Source organism: Anomaloglossus baeobatrachus, chromosome 11 (assembly GCF_048569485.1).
Source record: "Anomaloglossus baeobatrachus isolate aAnoBae1 chromosome 11, aAnoBae1.hap1, whole genome shotgun sequence".
Classification (NCBI taxonomy): domain Eukaryota; kingdom Metazoa; phylum Chordata; class Amphibia; order Anura; family Aromobatidae; genus Anomaloglossus; species Anomaloglossus baeobatrachus.
Window position 1 is genome coordinate 121083862 of NC_134363.1, and position 24367 is coordinate 121108228.

The 24367-nt window shown below is 49.1% G+C and overlaps 1 protein-coding gene across 1 annotated transcript in view; it reads left to right on the plus strand.

The window, feature by feature from the left end:
* The window catches only part of CENATAC (centrosomal AT-AC splicing factor), a 52173-nt gene that overhangs the window by 9791 nt on the left and 18015 nt on the right, over positions 1-24367 (plus strand). The window contains exons 5-7 of the mRNA XM_075327421.1: positions 3710-3772; positions 19201-19265; positions 22067-22178. Of these exons, the coding sequence (XP_075183536.1) occupies positions 3710-3772; positions 19201-19265; positions 22067-22178 (240 nt within the window). The remainder of the gene's footprint in view (positions 1-3709; positions 3773-19200; positions 19266-22066; positions 22179-24367) is intronic.

A 24367-nucleotide genomic window follows, 5' to 3' on the forward strand; every position in this document is an offset into this window, starting at 1 on the left:
TAGAGTTCAGCTCTCGTCCTCCGACTCGATTCTTCAGAACATCTCCGCCTCCCGAGCGAGCCGAGGCTCTGCTGCAGGCGGTGGGCATTCTGAAGGCAGAAGGAGTGGTGGTCCTGGTTCCTCTTCAGCAACAGGGTCACGGTTTCTAATCCAACCTGTTTGTGGTTCCAAAGAAGGACGGGTCCTTCCGTCCTGTTTTGGACCTAAAACTGCTCAACAAACACGTAATGACCAGGCGGTTCCGGATGGAATCCCTCCGCTCCGTCATCGCCTCAATGTCACAAGGAGATTTTCTCGCATCGATCGATATCAAGGATGCTTATCTCCACGTACCGATTGCTCCAGAGCATCAGCGCTTCCTGCGCTTTGCCATAGGAGACGAACACCTTCAGTTCGCGGCACTGCCGTTCGGCCTGGCGACAGCCCCAAGGGTTTTCACCAAGGTCATGGCTACAGTAGTTGCGGTCCTCCACTCTCAGGGTCACTCGGTGATACCTTACTTAGACGATCTGCTGGTCAAGGCTCCCTCTCAAGAGGCATGCCAACACAGCCTCAACGTTACTCTGGAGACTCTCCAGAGTTTCGGGTGGATCATCAATTTTCCAAAGTCAAATCTGACACCGGTCCAATCGCTGACAATTCTTGGCATGGAGTTTCATACTCTTCCAGCGATAGTGAAGCTTCCGCTGGACAAACAGCGTTCACTACAGACAAGGGTGCAATCTCTCCTTCAAGGTCGGTCACACCCCTTGAGGCGCCTCATGCACTTCCTAGGGAAGATGGTGGCAGCAATGGAGGCAGTCCCTTTCGCGCAGTTTCACCTGCGTCCTCTTCAATGGGACATCCTACGCAAATGGGACAGGATGCCGACGTCCCTAGACAGGAACGTCTCCCTCTCTCAGGCAACCAAAGCTTCCCTTCGGTGGTGGCTTCTTCCCACCTCATTATCGAAGGGGAAATCCTTCCTTCCCCCATCCTGGGCGGTGGTCACGACGGACGCGAGTCTGTCAGGGTGGGGAGCAGTCTTTCTCCACCACAGGGCTCAGGGTACGTGGACTCAGCAAGAGTCCTCACTTCAGATCAATGTTCTGGAGATCAGGGCAGTGTATCTTGCCCTAAAAGCTTTCCAGCAGTGGCTGGAAGGCAAGCAGATCCGAATTCAGTCGGACAACTCCACAGCGGTGGCTTACATCAACCACCAAGGTGGAACACGCAGTCGGCAAGCCTTCCAGGAAGTCCGGCGGATTTTGATGTGGGTGGAAGCCACGGCCTCCACCATCTCCGCAGTTCACATCCCGGGCGTGGAAAACTGGGAAGCAGACTTTCTCAGTCGCCAGGGCATGGACGCAGGGGAATGGTCCCTTCATCCGGACGTGTTTCAGGAGATCTGTTGCCGCTGGGGAATGCCGGACGTCGACCTAATGGCGTCACGGCACAACAACAAGGTCCCAACATTCATGGCTCGATCTCAAGATCACAGAGCTCTGGCGGCAGACGCCTTAGTTCAGGATTGGTCGCAGTTTCAGCTTCCTTATGTGTTTCCTCCTCTGGCACTGTTGCCCAGAGTGTTACGCAAGATCAGGGCAGACTGCCGCCGCGCCATCCTCGTCGCTCCAGACTGGCCGAGGAGGTCGTGGTACCCGGATCTGTGGCATCTCACGGTCGGCCAACCGTGGGCACTGCCAGACCGACCAGACTTGCTGTCTCAAGGGCCATTTTTCCATCTGAATTCTGCGGCCCTCAAGCTGACTGTGTGGCCATTGAGTCCTGGATCCTAGCGTCTTCAGGATTATCTCAAGAGGTCATTGCCACTATGAGACAGGCTAGGAAACCAACGTCCGCCAAGATCTACCACAGGACGTGGAAAATATTCCTGTCATTGTGCTCTGCTCGGGGTTTTTCTCCCTGGCCATTTGCCTTACCCACTTTTCTGTCCTTTCTTCAATCCGGATTGGAAAAGGGTTTGTCGCTAGGCTCCCTTAAGGGACAAGTCTCTGCGCTCTCTGTGTTTTTTCAGAAGCGCCTGGCCAGACTCCCACAGGTACGCACATTCCTGCAAGGGGTTTGTCACATCGTCCCTCCTTACAAGCGTCCGTTAGAACCCTGGGATCTGAACAGGGTGCTGACGGTTCTTCAGAAACCACCGTTCGAGCCAATGAGGGAGATTTCGCTCGCACGCCTTTCGCAGAAAGTGGTGTTTCTAGTAGCAGTCACCTCACTTCGGAGAGTGTCTGAGCTAGCAGCGTTGTCATGCAAAGCTCCTTTCCTGGTTTTTCACCAGGACAAGGTGGTTCTGCGTCCGGTTCCGGAATTCCTACCTAAGGTGGTATCCCCTTTTCATCTCAATCAGGACATCTCCTTACCCTCGTTTTGTCCTCATCCAGTTCACCAATGTGAAAAGGATTTGCACTTGTTAGATCTAGTGAGAGCACTCAGAGTCTACATTTCTCGTACGGCGCCCCTGCGCCGCTCGGATGCACTCTTTGTCCTTGTCGCTGGCCAGCGTAAAGGGACACAAGCTTCCAAATCAACCCTGGCTCGGTGGATCAAGGAACCCATTCTCGAAGCTTATCGTTCCTCGGGGCTTCCGGTTCCCTCAGGACTGAAGGCCCATTCTACCAGGGCCGTGGGAGCGTCCTGGGCCTTGCGACACCAGGCTACGGCTCAGCAGGTGTGTCAGGCAGCTACCTGGTCGAGCCTGCACACTTTCACGAAACACTATCAGGTGCATACCTATGCTTCGGCAGATGCCAGCCTAGGTAGGCGAGTCCTTCAGGCGGCGGTTGCCCACCTGTAGGACGGAGCCGTTACGGCTCTATTATGAGGTATTATTTACCCACCCAGGGACTGCTTTTGGACGTCCCAATTGTCTGGGTCTCCCAATAAGGAGCGACAAAGAAGAAGGGAATTTTGTTTACTTACCGTAAATTCCTTTTCTTCTAGCTCCAATTGGGAGACCCAGCACCCGCCCCTGTTTTTTTGTGTACACATGTTGTTCATGTTAAATGGTTTCAGTTCTCCGATATTCCTTCGGATTGAATTTACTTTAAACCAGTTTATAATTTTTTCCTCCTTCTTGCTTTTGCACCAAAACTGAGGAGCCCGTGCCTGCACGGGGGGTGTATAGGCTGAAGGGGAGGGGCTTTACACTTTTAGTGTAATACTTTGTGTGGCCTCCGGAGGCATAGCTATACACCCAATTGTCTGGGTCTCCCAATTGGAGCTAGAAGAAAAGGAATTTACGGTAAGTAAACAAAATTCCCTTCTTTTTTTTTGTCCAGTATTCCTTTTTACAGTTGTAGCACTTTTATAATTCGTCTGTGCCTCTATTTTGCCTGTTTTCACACTGGGGACCTTGCATATCACTGATATTAAGCAGGATCGCATCTCACCGATGTAATGGAGGAGGTGACCTGTCACTCCTTGGACTCCTTTTAACCTTAGCTTATGTATCAGAAGTTTAAAGGCAGGATAATCCCACTTTCCCCAGGAGGCAGAGGGTCATGTCTCCATCTGCACATGTTATCTGTGCTGAGACCCCATCGGATCATTAGTACATAAAACGCTGATTTGCAGGGTTAGTGGGTAAAGTATTACATAAGTGATGCAGCAGGGTGTCGTGCACTGTCCAATGTGAGCTCATATTATGGAAAGTTTATATTCTGTTTTATTACTTCATTACTAATATCAAATATTCTCTTTCCTTCAGATTGCTAGTCAGATCCGAGAAGCTGAACAGTCCAGGATACACTTGCTGCAGGCGGCTCTAGAGGTTTGTTTCAAGAGAGCCAAACAACAGTATCCAAATCAAACAAGATCTATCTGTACCGCATGACCAGTGTATTGATGTTGGTGGGGATGGAAAAGGTGTTAATTCTTCTGTGTAATTTACATATAACGTCTGTTATAAATAAGAGGGGGGAGCCAGCACTGCTTGAAAAATGGCGTGCGAAAGGTTAAGTGTAAATTCACAAAAAATTCCAATTGTACTACAATGCAAAAATGAGATTTTAGCAAAACATTGATCAACCTTTTGAGCCACCCCTGCCACGTCACGACAAATCTCAAATGTGGGTCCTACTCTATATTTAATATTTCAATTGTGCCATGGGGCCTCAAAAATCATTAAAAGTAGACCCATATTAAAGCAACACATTTACCTGTAACATATCAGAAACCGCTTCCATGTTTGCAAGGAGAGGCAACCGTGAATAAAGGTAGCCAAGGTCCCATCATGCGTGGCAAACACTATACACACCAGGACAATGTCATAACCAACCCTCACAGTGCCAGACCAGGGTCCATGAATAAAGGCGGAACAGGCCCAAGCAAATGGTGCTTGATTAAAAAGCCTGTGGAGAGGGGGGAGGTGGTGAAGTGTGAACACCGACCAATGTATAATTTTGGTAAAAGGAATCTGCAAACCAAACCAGGCGTGCACGTGTGATTTGATATGGTTCTGCCTTTAATTTAATTAGTTAGCCGTATGGCACATTGAAAATATAAATATAGAATAGGATCCCCCCTCCCCCTATAGAGATTTGCCTTGACGTTGGCAGGGGTGGCTCAAATTATTGAAAATCTCAATTTGCATTATAGTACAGTTGGAATAACTGTGAATTTACACTAAAAAAATTTTTTTTTTTTTGCTTGCCATTGTCAGACAGTGCTGGCTCCCCCCCCCTCTCTCTATATAACGTCTGTTGTATTTTCAATGCCAATCATACGTACAGATTTCTGAAAAAAGGGAATGGACTTGTGCTCCATCAACATGAAAACGTCTGCCTTTCATGTAGCGCTAATTGTCTTTTTTCAATTCTATTCCCTTTCCTCAGTAATCCGTGTATCTGATGAAGGACGATTATGACCGAAATGTTACGTTTTGAATGTGAATTTCACAGAAGAATTGAAAAAAATACTGATTTGCATTAACATTATATTGTCAATTCTTTTTGCTTTACCGACTGAGGGATATGATCGTACTTGAGCTCTGAGTCCATCGGGATTGCTGAGCTCTGTGGTGTATTATTGATTACACATTGGATACAAAAAGCCAGACTTTCTGCAGAGATCCAAGAATTCTCTTACACTATTTTGCAGATTATGTAGGTTAAAGCTACATTTTTACAATAAAAATCGATATAATAAAAGGTCAGCGCTAAAACCCAATGTTTTAATGGTTCTGCAGCTACATTTCTAAGGCAAAAAAACCCTTATTGCCTAGGTTAAAATTAGAAGAAGTAAATGTATAGAAATAAATTCCTATATGTAAAAAATCTGCGCTGAACCAAAAACAATGTATATTTTGATTGATTAGTATTTTATTTTCCACTCACAAGTAAAAATATTAATGAATAGTAGGTTCCAAAAAAAGAAGAGTATACAAACAATAAGACACACAAATTTGTACATTCAAACACCACTATAAAAGGCACTTGTGCATATGGAGCCCCGGCCGGCGGCTACCATCTACTTAAAAATAAAAAATAAAGATAAATATGCTTGTTTGTAATTTATATTTTAGAGAGAGGGTTATAAATTTACCACAAGTAAAGGGATAAATAATAAGTAAGTCAATCCAGGGAATTCCAGGAGGTTCACAAGCACAAACTCCGTTCTGAAAAGTATGTAGGTTGTTATACTGCAGTTCCGCTGAAAACTTCAGGTATTACTATGACCATGCGCTCCACATAAGCCACACTTTTCTTGGTAGATTTGAATTTTCCCGCACTCCTGGAAAACCTCCTGGAATTCCTGGGATTGACTTAAGGCCGCTTTACATGCTGCGACATTGCTCAAGCGATCTCGTTGGGATCACGGATTTTGTGACGCACATCCGGCCGCTGTAGCAATGCCGTTGTGTGTGACACTTATGAGCGATTTTTGCATCGTCGCAAAAACGTGCAAAATCACTCATCGTTGACATGGGGGTCCATTCTCTAATATCGTTGCTGCAGCAGTAACGAAGTTGTTTCTCATTCCTGCGGCAGCACTCATCGCTCCGTGTGACACCGCAGGAACGAGGAACCTCTCCTTACCTGCCTCCCGGCCGCAATATGGAAGAAGGAGGTGGGTGTGATGTTTGTCCCGCTCATCTCCGCTTCTATTGGGCGGCGGTTCAGTGACGCTGCTGTGACGTCGCTGTGATGCTAAACGAACCGCCCCCTTAAAAAGGAGGCGTTTCGCCAGTCACAGCGACGTCGCAGGGCAGGTAAGTATGTGTGACAGGTCTGGGCGATGTTGTGCGGCACGGGCAGCAATTTGCCCATGTTGCACAACCGATGGGGGCGGGTACGCACGCTAGTGATAGCGGTACCGATATCACAGCATGTAAAGCGGCCTTTACTTACTTAGTTATTTATCCCTTTTACTTCTGGTAAATTTATAACCCTGTCTCTAAAATCTAAACTACAAACAAGTATATTTATCTTTATTTTTAAGTAGATGGTAGCCGCCGGCCGGGGCTCCACATGCACAAGTGCCTTTTATAGTGGTGTTTGAATGTACAAATTTATGTGTCTTATTATTGTTTGTATACTTTTTTTGGAACCTACTATTCATTAATATTTTCTTTGTCGCTCCATTGGGAGACCCAGACAATTGGGTGTATAGCTTCTGCCTCCGGAGGCCACACAAAGTATTACACTTTTTAAAAAAAGTGTAACCCCTCCCCTCTGCCTATACACCCTCCCGTGGATCACGGGCTCCTCAGTTTTATGCTTTGTGTGGAAGGAGGCACACATCCACTCATAGAAAAAAAAAAAAAAAAAATAAGATTTATCATACATAGTATGACAGAAGAAAAGAGGTCCCCTATGGGGTCCCCGGCATGCTCCCTTCTCACCCCACTATGTCGGTGGTGGTGTTAAGGTAGAGGTACCCATTGCGGGTACAAAGGCTGGAGCCACATGCCGTCTCCTTCACCATCCCTTATGCGGCTCTGGGAGAAGTGGGAGCTTCATCGGTCATTCACCTGCTGAGACCGTGCTCCATCCGCAGCCCCTGGTGGAACCTGCTGGACCGGAGCGTTTTCATCCCCAGGGACCGGGCCCTGCACCTTCAAGGTACTCTGTGTCCCCATGGGGGGACGGTACGGGGAGAGAGGTCGCCTCTCTCCCCAGTAGCGTCGTCCGTTGTTTTTTCATCGGACTTCCGCGCCGGCCGTGCCTGCTTGTTGGGCACGGCCTTAAATTTAGTCCCCGGCTTCATCACGGCCTAGTCGCGAAAAATCCCGCCCCCGGGCCTGCTTGTCAGGGGGAAGGGCGGTATTACCGACAGAGGGCTGGAGCATCTTTGCATGCCTCCCCTCCCCTCTCATGGACCACTATGGGGCCTCCAGATTCCCGCCTTTTGCCGGCGCAGCCCATGGCTCCACTCCCCCCTTGAGAGCTCCGGCGGCCATGTTTGGTATTCTGCCGGTGTATGCTGCAGCTGCACATCTCTACAGGCCCCGGGTCCCACGACAGGGAATCTGGAGGACACCAGCGGTTGGTAAGCCACACCGGTCACCCGGTGCTGGTTCCCCTAGGGTGCCGTGATATATATATATCTACATATATTATATATATTCGGAACGGCTGTTTAACCCTTCCCATATACCCTCAGTGGTCGCTCTCCTAAGGGACACTTATTGCTTGCAGCATGTCGTCCACAAGGAGCAAAGCCCTTAAGACACAGGTTTTTTTCGCAGCCTGTACCTCTTGTGGGGCTATGTTGCCTGCGGGATCCACCTACCCTCACTGTGATCAATGCTCGACTCCTGCCACGCTTGCTCAGCCGGAGCCCGGGGCACTTGTGGGCCCCTCTGCTCATGTAGATCCCCCTGCTACTCCTGAGCAGGCTGCAGGGACAGAGTCACCGTCATTGGACTCTTTCGCGGAGAAACTCTCTCAGTCACTTTCTCAATCCATTGCACAGTCTATGGACAAATGGTCATCTAAGCTCCTTGAGGCTTTGCAGTCCAGACCGGGCTCTTCACAGGCCCCTGCCCCTGTTAGTTTGTCTCCTCCAGGGCCTTCTCGGTCCGCGCCGCAGCGCGCTCCCAGGATAGCCCCTAGGTCCCAGGCGGAGGACTCCTGCCCGGATCGCAGTCCCAGACCGGCTAAGCGGCCTCGCTGGGACTCTTCCCCGGCCTCCTCACGCTGCTCTGGATCTCAGCTGGAGGACTCTCAGGATGACGAGGCGGACGTGGGAGCTCAGGGCTCTGACCTTGACTTCGCCCTCAACCTTGATACCCCTGAGGGGGACGCCTTAGTAAATGATCTTATTTCGTCCATCAACCAGGTGTTGGATCTCTCTCCCCCACCTCCACCGGTAGAGGAGTCGGCTTCTCAGCAGGAGAAACACCAATTTCGATTCCCCAAACGTACGCGCAATACGTTCTTTGATCACTCTAACTTCAGGGACGCTGTCCAGAAGCCCAGAGCGGTCCCGGACAAGCGTTTTGCTAAAAGGCACTCTGACACGCGTTATCCCTTTTCACCTGAGGTCGTTAAGGGCTGGGCACACTCACCCAAGGTGGATCCGCCAGTCTCTAGATTGGCTGCTAGGTCCATTGTGTCTGTTGCCGATGGCTCATCCCTGAAGGATGCCACTGACAGACAGAGCTCTTGGTGAAGTCTATTTATGAGGCCACGGGCGCGTCTTTTGCCCCGGCCTTTGCGGCTGTGTGGGCTCTCCAAGCTATCTCGGCATGTCTGACTGAGATTAATGCTGTCACGCAGAATTCTGCTTCGCATGTGTCTTCCTTGACCTCTCAGCCATCAGCATTTTCGTCCTACGCCATGAACGCCATCCTGGACTCCGCTAGCCGTACGGCTGTAGCATCCGCTAACTCCGTGGCAGTCCGCAGGGCCATGTGGCTGCGCGAATGGAAAGCAGACTCTGCTTCCAAAAGGTTCTTAACTGGTTTGCCTTTTTCTGGCGAACGTTTGTTTGGCGAACGGTTGGATGAGATTATTAAGGAATCCTCGGGAAAGGACTCCTCCTTACCCCAGTCCAAACCTAAGAGACCTCAGCAGAGAAAAATCCAATCGAGGTTTCGGTCCTTTCGTCCCTCCGCCAAGCCCCAATCCTCTTCGTCCAACCGGCCGGAGAAAGGCCAGAGGAACTCCTATGGGTGGCGGTCCAAGTCACGCCCCCAAAAGGCCGCAGGAGGCACTGCCTCCAAGACGGCCTCCTCATGACTCTCGGCCTCATCTAGCCACATCCTCGGTCGGTGGCAGGCTCTCCCGCTTTGGCGACGCCTGGTGGCCACACGTTCAAGACCGATGGGTGAGAGACATTCTGTCTCATGGTTACAGGATAGAGTTCAGCTCTCGACCTACGGCTCGTTTTTTCAGAACCTCCCCACCCCCCGCACAGGCCAACGCACTTTTTCAGGCAGTGGACGCTCTAAAGATGGAAGGAGTTGTGATTCCCGTTCCCCTTCAGGAACGTGGTCGCGGATTTTACTCCAACTTGTTCGTGGTGCCAAAAAAGGACGGGTCTTTCTGTCGTCCCGTTCTGGACCTCAAGCTGCTCAACAGACATGTGAGAACCAGACGGTTTCGGATGGAATCTCTCCGCTCGGTCATCGCCTCGATGTCACAAGGAGACTTCCTAGCATCGATCGACATCAAGGATGCGTATCTCCATGTGCCGATCGCACCCGAACACCGTTTCCTGCGTTTCGCCATCGGGGACGAACATCTCCAGTTCGTCGCATTGCCCTTCGGCCTGGCGACAGCCCCACGGGTCTTCACCAAAGTCATGGCATCCGTCGTGGCGGTCCTGCACTCTCAGGGCCACTCGGTAATCCCATACTTGGACGATCTCCTAGTCAGGGCCCCTTCTCGGGTGGCGTGTCAACGAAGTCTTACCGTCACTCTGGCGACTCTCCAGCAGTTCGGGTGGATCATCAATTTCCCGAAATCCAAGTTGACGCCGACCCAATCGCTGACTTACCTCGGGATGGAGTTTCATACCCTTCCAGCGTTAGTCAAGCTACCGCGGGACAAACAGCTTTCTCTGCAGGCGGGGGTGCAGTCACTTCTTCGGAGTCAATCACACCCCTTAAGGCGCCTCATGCACTTCCTGGGGAAGATGGTTGCAGCTATGGAGGCAGTGCCGTTCGCGCAATTCCATCTACGGCCACTCCAATGGGACATTCTTCGCAAATGGGACAAGAGTTCGGCTTACCTCGACAAGAACATCTCTCTTTCACTTGCAACCAAAACATCACTTCAGTGGTGGCTCCTACCCACATCTCTGTCTCGGGGAAAATCCTTCCTCCCCCCCCCAACCTGGGCCGTGGTCACCACGGACGCGAGCCTGTCAGGTTGGGGAGCGGTTTTTCTCCACCACAGGGCTCAAGGAACCTGGACTCCAATAGAATCGTCCCTTCAGATCAATATTCTGGAGATAAGGGCAGTATATCTAGCCCTATTGGCTTTCCATCGGTGGCTGGAGGGCAGGCAGATCCGAATCCAGTCGGACAACGCTACTGCCGTCGCCTACATCAACCACCAAGGCGGCACTCGCAGTCGTCAAGCCTTCCAGGAAGTCGAGCGGATTCTGCAGTGGGTGGAAGTCACAGGCTCCACCATCTCCGCGGTTCACATCCCGGGCGTGGAAAACTGGGAAGCAGATTTTCTCAGTCGTCAGGGCATGGACGCGGGGGAATGGTCTCTTCACCCAGACGTGTTTCGAGAGATCTGTCGCCGCTGGGGAACGCCGGACGTCGATCTCATGGCATCGAGACACAACAACAAGGTCCCGGCCTTCATGGCACGGTCTCAGGATCGCAGAGCTCTGGCAGCGGACGCTCTGGTCCAGGATTGGTCGCAGTTTCGACTGCCATATGTGTTTCCCCCTCTGGCAATGCTGCCCAGAGTACTACGCAAGATCCGGTCCGACTGCCGTCGCGCCATTGTCGTCGCTCCAGACTGGCCGAGGCGGTCGTGGTATCCGGATCTGTGGCATCTCACGGTGGGTCAACCGTGGGCGCTTCCAGACCGTCCAGACTTGCTGTCACAAGGGCCGTTTCTCCATCTGAATTCTGTGGCCCTCAACCTGACTATGTGGCCATTGAGTCCTGGCTCCTAGCGTCCTCAGGGTTATCTCAAGATGTCATTGCCACCATGAGACAAGCCAGGAAGCCAACGTCCGCCAAAATCTATTACAGGTCTTGGCAACTTTTCTTATCCTGGTGCTCTGATAACGGTTTGTCTCCATGGCAGTTTGCTTTACCCACATTTCTTTCATTCCTACAATCTGGAATGGACAAGGGTTTGTCCCTCGGCTCTCTCAAGGGCCAAGTGTCGGCGCTCTCCGTGTTTTTTCAAAAGCGTCTAGCCAGGCTTCCGCAGGTCCGCACGTTCCTGCAGGGGGTTTGCCACATGGTCCCACCTTACAAACGTCCGTTGGATCCTTGGGATCTTAACAGGGTTCTGACGGCTCTTCAAAAGCCGCCTTTTGAGCCGCTGCGGGATGTTTCTCTTTCCCGTCTTTCTCAGAAGGTGGCCTTTCTGGTGGCGGTCACATCACTTCGGAGAGTGTCTGAGCTTGCAGCGCTGTCATGCAAAGCCCCCTTCCTGGTTTTTCACCAGGATAAGGTGGTTCTGCGTCCTGTCCCGGAATTTCTTCCTAAGGTGGTATCCCCCCTTCATCTAAATCAGGATATCTCCTTGCCTTCCTTTTGCCCTAATCCAATTCACCAGTGTGAAAAGGATTTGCACTCTTTGGATCTAGTGAGAGCACTCCGGTTCTACGTGTCTCGCACGGCGCCCCTGCGCCGTTCAGACGCGCTCTTTGTCCTTGTCGCTGGCCAGCGTAAGGGGTCTCAGGCCTCCAAGTCAACCTTAGCTCTGTGGATCAAGGAACCGATTCTCGAGGCCTACCGTTCTTCTGGGCTTCCACTTCCTTCAGGGTTGAAAGCCCATTCTACCAGAGCCGTAGGTGCGTCCTGGGTTTTGCGGCACCGGGCGACGGCTCAGCAGGTGTGTCAGGCAGCTACGTGGTCTAGTCTGCACACTTTCACGAAGCACTATCAAGTGCATGCCTATGCTTCGGCAGACGCCAGTCTAGGTAGGCGAGTCCTCCAGGCGGCGGTTGCCCACCTGTAAGAGGGGGCCGTTTTCGGCTCCTTTTTATTGAGGTATTCTTTTACCCACCCAGGGACTGCTCTTGGACGTCCCAATTGTCTGGGTCTCCCAATGGAGCGACAAAGAAAAAGGGAATTTTGTTTACTTACCGTAAATTCCTTTTCTTCTAGCTCCTATTGGGAGACCCAGCACCCGCCCCTGTGCCCTTCGGGCTGGTTGTTCTTTTGTGTACACATGTTGTTCATGTTGAATTGTTCTTATGGTTCATGGTCTTCAGTTCTCCGAACATCCTTCGGATTGAATTTACCCTAGACCAATTTATAAGTTTGCTCCTTCCTGCTTTTGCACCAAAACTGAGGAGCCCGTGATGCACGGGAGGGTGTATAGGCAGAGGGGAGGGGTTACACTTTTTTAAAAGTGTAATACTTTGTGTGGCCTCCGGAGGCAGAAGCTATACACCCAATTGTCTGGGTCTCCCAATAGGAGCTAGAAGAAAAGGAATTTACGGTAAGTAAACAAAATTCCCTTTTTTACTTGTGAATGGAAAATAAAATACTAATCATAATCAAAATATACATTGTTTTTGGTTCAGCGCAGATTTTTTACATGTAGGAATTTTATTTCTATACATTTCTTTGTCGCTCCATTGGGAGACCCAGACAATTGGGTGTATAGCTTCTGCCTCCGGAGGCCACACAAAGTATTACACTTTAAAAAGTGTAACCCCTCCCCTCTGCCTATACACCCTCCCGTGCATCACGGGCCCATCAGTTTTATGCTTTGTGTTGAAGGAGGCACACATTCACGCAAGCTCCACATTTTAGTCAGCAGCAGCTGCTGATTGTATCGGATGCAAGAAAAGAGGGCCCCCCACAGGGCCCCCGGCATGCTCCCTTCTCACCCCACTAAGTCGGCGGTGCTGTTAAGGTTGAGGTACCCATTGCGGGTACAAAGGCTGGAGCCCACATGCCGTTTTCCTTCCCCATCCCTTAGAGGCTCTGGGAGAAGTGGGATCCTAACCGGTCGCCATTCACTGGGACCGGGCTCCATCCGCAGCCCCTGGGGGAATCTGACGGACAGGAGACTGGGTATCATCAGGGACAGGGCCCTGCATCTATAAGGTACTCTGTGTCCCCTTGGGGACGGTGCATGCAGCGCCTGTGTTACAGACGCTGCCGCGGCTGCTGTGTGGTTTGTGAGACCGGGACTACCGCGCTGACCGCGCCTGTTTGCCGGCCGCGTTATTAACTTTAGTCCCCGGCTTTTGCGGCCTAGTACCATATACTCCCGCCCCCGGGCCTGCCAGTCAGGGGTAAGGGCGGGACGGGCGACTGGACGTCGGCAGTGAGGGCTGGAGCATACTTTGGTGTCCTCCTCCCCCCTCACTGAGCACTGTGGGGCACCAGATTCCCGCACTTTTATTAGGCACGCCCACGGCTCCCTCCTCCCCTCAGAACGCTGGCAGCCATTGTTATAATCACTTCTGCCGGTGGAGGATTTTAGAACGAGCTCTGCAGCTCTGGGAGGCCCAGGCAGGGAATCTGGTGGACACACAACTGCTTTGGGCGGTCGGTAAGCCACACCGGTTACCAGGTGCTGGTCACCCTTGGGTGCCGAAGTGTGTGTGTGTGTATACATATACATATACATATACATATATATATATATATATATATATATATATATATATATATATATATATATATATATATATATATATATATATACATATATATACACATATACATATATATATATATATATATACACATATATACATATATATATATATATATATATATATATATATATATATATATATATATATATATATATATATATATATATATATATATATATATATATATACACATATATACATATATATACACATATATACACATATATACATATATATACACATATATACATATATATACACATATATACATATATATACACATATATATATATACATATATATACATATATACATACACACAATTGTATACAGTTTCTCTGTTCGGCAGCATTATTTGCTTTTGGCTATATACCCTCACTGATTACTCTAAGAGGAGACAACAGCATGTCGTCCGCAAAGAGCAAGGGTGCCAGGGTTATTTTGCAACCTGTACCTCTTGTGCGGCTATGTTACCTGCAGGTTCCACCTACCCTCATTGTGTGCAATGCTCGGCCCCTGTGGCACTCACTCAGCCGGAGCCTCGGGCACTGCTGGGACCCTCGGCTCAGGTAGAACCGCCGGCTTCCACTGTCCAGATGGCAGGGACAGAGTTTGCAATTTTGGCTGAGAAACTCTGAGTCGCTTTCACAATCCATGGCTCAGTCTATGGACAGATGGTCTGCTAAGATACTAGAAGCTTTGCAGTCCAGACCGGTAGCACAGGGCCAGGGCACTGAGTTCATCGCCCCCAGGCCCCTCTCGGTCGGGACAGCAAAGTGCTCCTGGGGTGGCACCCAGGTCCCACGGTGAGGACTCCGACACGGACCGCAGCCCCAGACCGGCTAAGCGGGCTCGCTGGGAACCTTCCCCGACTTCATCACGCTGTTCGGGGTCTCAGCATGAGGACTCTCTGGAGGATGAAGCGGAGGTCGCACCTCAGGGCTCTGATCCTGACGTTGCTCTCAATCTTGATACACCTGAAGGGGACGCCATAGTAAATGACCTTATAGCGTCCATCAACCAGGTGCTAGACCTTTCTCCCCCAACTCCACCTATAGAGGAGTCGGCTTCGCAGCAGGAGAAACACCAGTTTAGGTTTCCCAAACGTACACGGAGTGCGTTTTTCGATCACTCTAACTTCAGAGATGCTGTCCAGAAGCACAGAGCATTTCCGGACAAGTGCTTTACTAAGCGCCTTAATGACACACGTTACCCCTTCCCCCCTGACGTAGTTAAGGGTTGGGCTCAGTGTCCCAAGGTGGATCCTCCAGTCTCCAGACTGGCGGCTAGATCCGTAGTATCAGTGGCAGATGGTTCATCGCTCAAGGATGCCACTGACAGGCAAATAGAGCTCATGATGAAATCCATCTATGAAGCCATAGGCGCGTCTTTTGCTCCGGCTTTCGCAGCCGTGTGGGCACTCCAAGCTATCTCAGCTTGTCTGTCTGAGATTAATGCGGTCACACGTACCTCTGCTCCGCAGGTTGTGTCTTTGACTTCTCAGGCGTCGGCCTTTTCGTGCTACGCCATGAACGCCGTCCTGGACTCTGCGAGCCGTACAGCGGTAGCATCCGCCAATTCGGTGGCAGTCCGCAGGGCCATGTGGCTACGCGAATGGAAGGCAGACTCTGCTTCCAAGAAGTTCTTAACCGGGTTGCCATTTTCTGGCGACCGTTTGTTTGGCGAGCAATTGGACGAAATTATTAAACAATCCAAGGGAAAGGAGTCGTCCTTACCCCAGTCCAAACCAAACCGAACTCAGCAACGAAAGATACAACCGAGGTTTCGGTCCTTGCTGCCCTCAGCAAGGTCCCAGTCCTCCACGTCCAACAGGTCAGAGAAGGGCCAGAGGAACTCTTCTGCATGGCGGTCTAAGTCACGTCCTAAAAAGACCGCCGGAGGAACCGCCTCCAAGGCGGCCTCCTCATGACTTTCGGCCTCCCCAAACCGCATCCTCGGTCGGTGGCAGGCTCTCCTGCTTTTGCGACGCCTGGTGGCCACATGTCCAAGACCGATGGGTGAGAGACATTCTGTCTCACGGTTACAGGATAGAGCTCAGTCCTCCGACTCGTTTCTTCAGAACATCTCCGCCCCCCGAGCGAGCCGATGCAATTTTTCAGGCGGTGAACACTCTGAAGGCAGAAGGAGTTGTGATCCCCGTTCCCCTTCAAGAACGTGGTCGCGGTTTTTACTCCACCTTGTTCGTGGTGCCAAAAAAGGACGGATCATTCCGTCCCGTTCTGGACCTCAAACTGCTCAACAGACACGTGAGAACCAGACGGTTCCGGAGGGAATCTCTCCGCTCTGTCATCGCCTCGATGTCCCAAGGAGACTTCCTAGCATCAATCGACATCAGGGATGCTTATCTCCATGTGCCGATTGCACCAGAGCATCAACGCTTCCTGCGTTTCGCCGTCAGGGACGAACACCTTCAGTTCGTAGCACTGCCTTTCGGCCTGGCGACAGCCCCACGGGTCTTCACCAAGGTTATGGCATCAGTGGTGGCGGTCCTACACTCTCAGGGCCACTCCGTGATCCCTTACTCAGACGATCTCCTAGTCAAGGCACCCTCCCGGGTGGCATGTCAACACAGCCTGACCATTGCTCTGGAGATTCTCCAGAGGTTCGGGTGGATCATCAATTTCCCAACGTCAAAATTGACACCGACCCAATCACTGACTTACCTCGGGATAGAGTTTCATACTCTCTCAGCGATAGCGAAGCTTCCGCTGGACAAACAGCGTTCACTGCAGACAGGGGTGCACTCTCTCCTTCGGGCCCAGTCACACCCCTTGAGGCGCCCCATGCACTTCCTAGGGAAGATGGTGGCAGCAATGGAGGAAGTTCCCTTTGCGCAGTTTCTTCTGCGTCCACTTCAATGGGACATTCTCCGCAAATGGGACAGGAGGTCGACGTCCCTAGAGAGGAACGTCTCTTTCACTGGCAGCCAAAACCTCTCTTCAGTGGTGGCTTCTTCCCACTTCTTGTCGAAGGGAAAATCCTTCCTGCACCCATCCTGGGCTGTGGTCACGACGGACGCGAGTCTGTCAGGGTGGGGAGCGGTCTTCCTCCACCACAGGGCTCAAGGAACCCGGACTCCGACAGAGTCCTCCCTTCAGATCAATGTTCTGGAGATAAGGGCAGTGTATCTAGCCCTAAAGGCGTTCCAGCGCTGGCTAGAGGGCAGGCAGATCCGAATACAGTCGGACAACGCCACGGCAGTCGCGTACATCAACCACCAGGGCGGCACACGCAGTCGTCAAGCCTTCCAAGAGATTCGGCGGATTCTGCTGTGGGTGGAAGCCACAGCCTCCACCATCTCCGCAGTTCACATCCCGGGCGTAGAAAACTGGGAAGCAGACTTTCTCAGTCGCCAGGGCATGGACGCAGGGGAATGGTCTCTTCACGGACGTGTTTCAAGAGATCTGTTGCCGCTGGGGAACGCCGGACGTCGACCTCATGGCGTCTCGGCGCAACAACAAAGTCCCGGCATTCATGGCACGGTCTCAAGATCACAGAGCTCTGGCGGCGGACGCATTAGTTCAGGATTGGTCGCAGTTTCGACTGCCTTATGTATTTCCTCCTCTGGCACTGCTGCCCAGAGTGTTACGCAAGATCAGGTCTGACTGCCGCCGCGCCATCCTCGTCGCTCCAGACTGACCAAGGAGGTCGTGGTACCCGGATCTGTGGCACCTCACGGTGGGTCAACCGTGGGCACTCCCAGACCGACCAGACTTGCTGTCTCAAGGGCCACTTTTCCATCTGAATTCTGCGGCCCTCAACCTGACTGTGTGGCCAGTGAGTCCTGGCTCCTAGCGTCCTCAGGGTTATCTCTATCACGCCTTTCGCAGAAGGTGGCCTTCCTAGTGGCAGTCACATCACTTCGGAGAGTGTCTGAGCTAGCAGCGCTGTCATGCAAAGCCCTCTCCCTGGTGTTTCACCAGGATAAGGTGGTTCTGCGTCCGGTCCCGGACTTTCTCCCTAAGGTGGTATCCCCTTTTCATCTCAATCAGGATATCTCCTTACCTTCTTTTTACCCTCATCCAGTTCACCAATGTGAAAAGGATTTGCACTTGTTGGATCTCGTGAGAGCACTCCGGCTCTACGTGTCTCGCACGGCGCCCCTGCGCCTTTCAGATGCGCTCTTTGTCCTTGTCGCTGGCCAGCGTAAGGGGTCGCAGGCTTCCAAGTCAACCTTGGCTCGGTGGATCAAGGAACCGATTCTTGAAGCCTACAGTTCTTCTGGGCTTCCGATTCCTTCAGGGCTGAAAGCCCATTCTACCAGAGCCGTAGGTGCATCCTGGGCATTGCGGCACCAGGCTACGGCTCAGCAGGTGTGCCAGGTGGCTACCTGGTCGAGTCTGCACACTTTCACGAAACACTATCAGGTGCATGCCTATGCTTCGGCAGATGCCAGCCTAGGTAGGCGAGTCCTTCAGGCGGCGGTTGCCCACCTGTAAGAGGGGGCCGTTTTCGGCTCTTTTTATCGAGGTATTCTTTTACCCACCCAGGGACTGCTTTTGGACGTCCCAATTGTCTGGGTCTCCCAATGGAGCGACAAAGAAGAAGGGAATTTTGTTTACTTACCGTAAATTCCTTTTCTTCTAGCTCCTATTGGGAGACCCAGCACCCGCCCCTGTTCCCTTCGGGCTGTTGTTTTTTTTGTGTACACATGTTGTTCATGTTGAATTGTTCTTTTGGTTCATGGTTTCAGTTCTCCGAACATCCTTCGGATTGAATTTACCTTAGACCAATTTATAAGTTTCCTCCTTCCTGCTTTGGCACCAAAACTGATGGGCCCGTGATGCACGGGAGGGTGTATAGGCAGAGGGGAGGGGTTACACTTTTAAGTGTAATACTTTGTGTGGCCTCCGGAGGCAGAAGCTATACACCCAATTGTCTGGGTCTCCCAATAGGAGCTAGAAGAAAAGGAATTTACGGTAAGTAAACAAAATTCCCTTCTTTTGCAATAGTGTTTTTGTTTTTTTTCCTGGGGTGTGTGCACATGGCTCATCCCCACAGCCAAGAAAACAACTTTGGATTTTGCAGTGTCTGTACAGTTCACCTTCTGCTTGCAAAATGAGAATTATGTGGAATGTCATTCACAACGCTGCTCCTGTGATATGCATTGTGTGCACAGACCCTAAAAGATTTCATCTGTGGAAATCCTCATTTAGGTATGACTTTAGAAACCACACACATTTTGTAGACGTGGTTGCCATTAAAGGGACGTACATAGAACCATAACATGGAGGTAGATTACAGAAGCAGGACTGACTTCATATAGTCGTTATAGCTATTGTGCTGCCAGATTGCCACCTCATCAGGTAACACACTTGAGAATACAGGGGAAAATTAGTGGCACTTTTGAGAAATGTGTTTATAAAAAAATAATAATAATTCAGAAAATGTTAACAATTCCTGAATAATACCCAGCCTGAAACACAGCTTCCTACAGAGGAGGATGACCCCTGGAGCAGGATCGAGACTCTCCCGTGCTGGTAAGAGAAATCGTTATGATCTGTGCATTTTTCCAAAATTTATTTTTTAGCCTATTAAGAGAGATTACAAAACCGAGGGCTTGTTAAAAAAAAAAACAAAAAACAACAAAAAAACCCAACCCAGTACTGTATTTTGCAGACTATAAGGCCCTGTGCCCATGCTGCGGATTTTGACACAGATTTTCTGAAATCTGCAGCAAAATCTGCATGTCCATTGTGAAGCCAGCAAAGTCTGAGAATTCAGAAATGCTATTTTTCCCTTGCATATTTCGTGCAGATTTCTTTTTTTTTTCTCCACCAAATACGCAAGAGAAAAATAAGCAACGTGGTCACAGCACTTCTGAATCCTCATAGACTTTGCTGGCTTCACAATGGACATGCAGATTTCTGAAAATACGCGTCAAAACTACACAGCGTGGGCACTGGGCCTAAGACTTGCTTTACCATAAGGGTATGTGCCCACGATCAGAACTCGCTGTGTCCTGGATGCACCTGTGGGGCTGTGAGTCTCCTCCGCAGGAGACCGCAGCTGCTTGTACCCACGATCATTGTGTTCTCCCCACGGAGGACGCGTGCTAATCCGCAGCAAACAATTGACATGCTGCGGTCTGGAAAGCCACACCGCAGGTCAGTGTTTGCTGCGGGAAAAAGAAGTACAGTGGGCACGGGATTTCTAGAAACCCATCCACTGTTCTTGTACTGTACAACGCAGCGTTTTGGACGCAGCTGAAGCATGCTGCGTCTTAAACACTGCAAATACTGATCGTGGGCTCTCACCCTTAGACACACCCCTGGTTTAGACAGCAGACGATAGGAAAAACTTTTTTCCTATTGATTAAAACTTTCCTGGTGGTGGAGGGGTCACTATTGGTGATGAGCGAGCACTACCGTGTTCGGGTGCTAGGTATTTGTAATGAGCAGTTTGACACTCGTATGGTTGTGATTCATGAAAGTCAATGGGGAACTTCAGCATTTGTCCGAAAAATCTTCCTGAAAAATGCTTGACTTTCCCATTGATGTCTATTATACTCTGTACTCAAGTCGTGCCCTTCAGAGCAATCCCACTGCTTGTTAAGAGTACCGAGCATGGTAGTGCTCCCCCATCACTAGTCATTATCTTGAATTTTAATGCATCAGGAAGAATTTGGTGGTAATAATTTGTTTGCCTCTCTCTGCAGTGTGTATTATACGCACACAGCTCTATTACATGCACATATACATACACACAGCTTTGCTACACATGCATAAATAGACACATACACCCTATACATTACCAGATGTAATAATTCCTAATCTAGCAGTCCTTGGTAAGCTTCCTCTGCTGCTCTGATCACATAGATCGGTGTATGGCAGGGGAGAAAGCGGGTCTTTCTGTGATTGGGAAGGACGCAGTGTCCTCTGTCACAGAAAGCTGCCTCCTGACTGTAAGATGACGTGCACACTTTGAGTATTTGTAGCCAAAACCAGGAGTGGGAAGAAAATGGATAAGTGATGCCCGTGGTTCTATTATATGTTACTCTGATTGTTACACTTCTGTTTTTATTCTGAAATACTGAGGTAAAAAACTCACCAAATACTCAATGTGTGCATGTGGCATTCAGGCCATTTCACACATCCAGCATTTCGCCGGTTTGCCAGATCCGGCACACTCCAGTACAGTGTAATACTGTACAATGGCATCGCGGCAACCTCCGGTCACATGCTGTCATGTGACCAGAGCATGTGACCGGACCTTGCCGTGATGCCATTGTACAGTATTACACTGTACTGGAGTGTGCTGGATCTGGCAAAATGCTGGATGTGTGAAACGGCCCTTAGATGCGCGCACACTTTTTTTTTTTTTATTTTAAGCATTAGTTTTTTTTTTGTTTAAAAAGTGCACCTTATGGTCCTAAAAATACTGTAATCAAATACTGCAAAATGTCCATTACCAATAATGTTGTTTGGTAATTGTTCGTTTAGTCATCCAATAGCAGATCTATGGGACAGCAGTTTGTCTAGTAAATAACATGCATTGGACTAAGTGCACATTGGCTGTATAAGTTGATAAGGCATATGTCTGATCGTGCCCACAGTCTTGATGGCTCTATCGGTCAGCTGCTGCATATTAGAAAAAAAAATTGTGTCATATGTTTCTGGTCAGTCCAAGAAAAAAATAAAATATGCCAATGGATGCCTTTTTAAGAGCCATAAAACCCCATTCAAATAAATTTGTCCTTTAACTTACCATTTTTCCCGTGTCTAAGATCCTATCCCAATATATAGTATATGCAATAATATTAGTAATGTAGTATAGTTCTTCTGATTCACTGTCGGTCGCTTACCTCATGTGCAGGGCATTGCAACAGCTTAGGTATCCATGGTTGACCACTAGAAACTAACTGTGACTATATGCGTGGTTGTAACCATGGATACCTAAGGTACTGCAATGCCCTGAACATGAGGGAAGAGAAATAGAAATGTAGTATAGTTGTTCTGATTCACTAATTGGAGGTATTTGCTAATATTATTACATTTACTACATATTAGGATCTTGGAGATGGAAACACCCCTTTAATGTTTTATTTCCATTGTCCCTCAAATGGAACAGAGCCTAAACTTTACTGCGTGTATTTGCCGCACACGTTCTATAAATCTTGGGTCCTGTGATGCCGGTTGCAGCCCCTGGACCAGCACTGTGACCCCAGGCTTTCCAAGTAGAACGTCTGCTTCATGAATATTATTTTCACTATTATAAACACTATGGGAAGTTCCAATAAACTTTTTTGCCTATTTGTTAATTTTTTTTGGTTTTTTTTAAGCACATCGCCACCTGTAGACTTTGAAAAGCCTGGTCCAAGCAAACAACTATTTCTTCCACATGAAGATACAATCCTGGCAGACAAGTCACATCTTACATTTCTTGGCCAGCAGGTAAGATTTTGTGTAAAATGTCAACATTTTTTCCCTTTCTACATAAATGGTGGATCTATGTGCTGCCCTGTTGGCATGTCTTTGTGAAGCAGAACATGATGCCATGAAGTCCTGTTTAATAATTGTACTGTATACTGACTAATTCCTTGGAGGGTAACTAAATACTGGGGGGTCATCTAATCCCATTAACCCCTTCAGCCCCGGGGCACTTTCCGTTTTTGCGTTTTTGTTTTTTGCTCCCCTTCTTCCGAGAGCCGTAACTTTTTTTACTTTTCCGTCAATCCTGCCATATGAGGGCTTGTTTTTTGCGGGACAAGTTGTACTTTTAAATGAAACCATAAGTTTTACCATATGGTGTACTGGAAAGCAGCAAAAAAATTCCAAGTGTGGAAAAATTGAAAAAAAAGTGTGATGGCACAATAGTTTTTGGGATGTTTTATTCACGGTGTTCACTATATGGTAAAACTGATGTGTGGGTATGATGCCTGAGGTCGGTGCGAGTTTGTAGACACCAAACGTATAGATTTACTTGTATCTAAGGGGTTAAAAAAAATTCACAAGTTTGTCCAATAAAAGTGGCGCACGTTTGCGCCATTTTCCGAAACACGTAGCGTTCTTATTTTTTGGGATCTATGGCTCAGTGGCGGCTTATTTTTTGCGTCTCGAGCTGATGTTTCTAATGGTAGCATTTTTGCGCAGATGCTACGTTTTGATCGCCTGTTATTGCATTTTGCGTAAAACTTACGGTGACCAAAAAACGTAATTTTGTCGTTTGGAATTTTTTTGCCACTACGCCGTTTACCAATCAGATTAATTGATTTTATATTTTGATAGATCGGGCATTTCTGAACGCGGCGATACCAAATATGTGTATATTTATTTATTTTTTAACCCTTTAATTTTCAATGGGGGGAAAGGGGGGTGATTTGAACTTTTAGGTTTTGTTTTTTTTTTTTATTTAATTTTTTAAAACTTTTTTTTTTTTACTTTTTTTATTTTATTTTACTAGTCCCCCTAGGGGGCTATAGCGATCAGCAATCCGATTGCTGATCGCTATCTGCTGATCACAGCTATACCGCTGTAAACAGCAGAAATAGTCACTTTCTTTTTTCCTCTGCTCCGTGCCGAGGAAGAATGAAAATGAAACTTCATAGCAGCAGGCGTCATCACATGACCCTGTGCTACGATGGCAACCACCGAACGTCACGTGATCACTCACGTGACGTCCGGAGGGGGCGGCGGTAAGTAAAAAACATGGCCGCGCGCATATAGATCTCGCTGCCAGACTTTGGCAGCGAGATCTAAGGGGTTAATGTTCTGTGTGGAATGCGATTCCACTCGGAACATGTAGGCACACATGTCAGCTGTTGAAAACAGCTGATATGTGTGCCGATCCACGCCGCCTGCCCGTGGCAGGGGGCGGGGCTTACCGGGACACGATCCATGATGGAAAGATCCGTCCATGGTCGTGAAGGGGTTAATACAGGATTTATGACTTAAATAGACTGATCATATAGTGCACACATGCTTAGATCACTGATCAGATCTGCACGAGTCATCATCCAGCCTGTGTCTGTATGCATACTGTGTAAGAGTAATCATGTGCATCAATGCATCAGATTCTGAGGATGTGGATTTAATGTAGAAGGATTGTTCTATCAAAGAATGGAAGAGGTCTCTGTAAAATAATAAATTGTAGGGCACATCTGTCTGTGCATGTGGGAAATAATCTGACCGAAGTATTGCAGTCCAGAGAACTGCTGCAGCACTAGGAAAGTTTTGGAGGCTGGAAATGTCAGGCTAGTATTATGGGTCTGCTTCAGTCTTCATCAGTGAGCCGGCAGCGCTTCATTCTGGCCAGTGTCCGGACATAATCCTTCAGTGCATATGCCACAGTATTCAGTAATGAATGCTGTGCATGCTAGCAACGGAGGAAGGGTTTAACCTTTTAAAGACATCTGCTGTACATGTACGGAGTGGCAATTGTGCCTGCTCACTAGCAGAGTGGGCAAAATCATCAGCAGGTGTCATCCCTGCATTACATGAATGGGCAGTGTAAATGCTTTATTTCACCTAAAGCAGGAGATGCAAATGAAATAGGAGAACATAGACTTTCCTCCAGCAATAATAGCTGGAGCCAGGGGCAGAGGTGAGGCCTGCAGACCACATTTCATGTTGTTCCACACGCC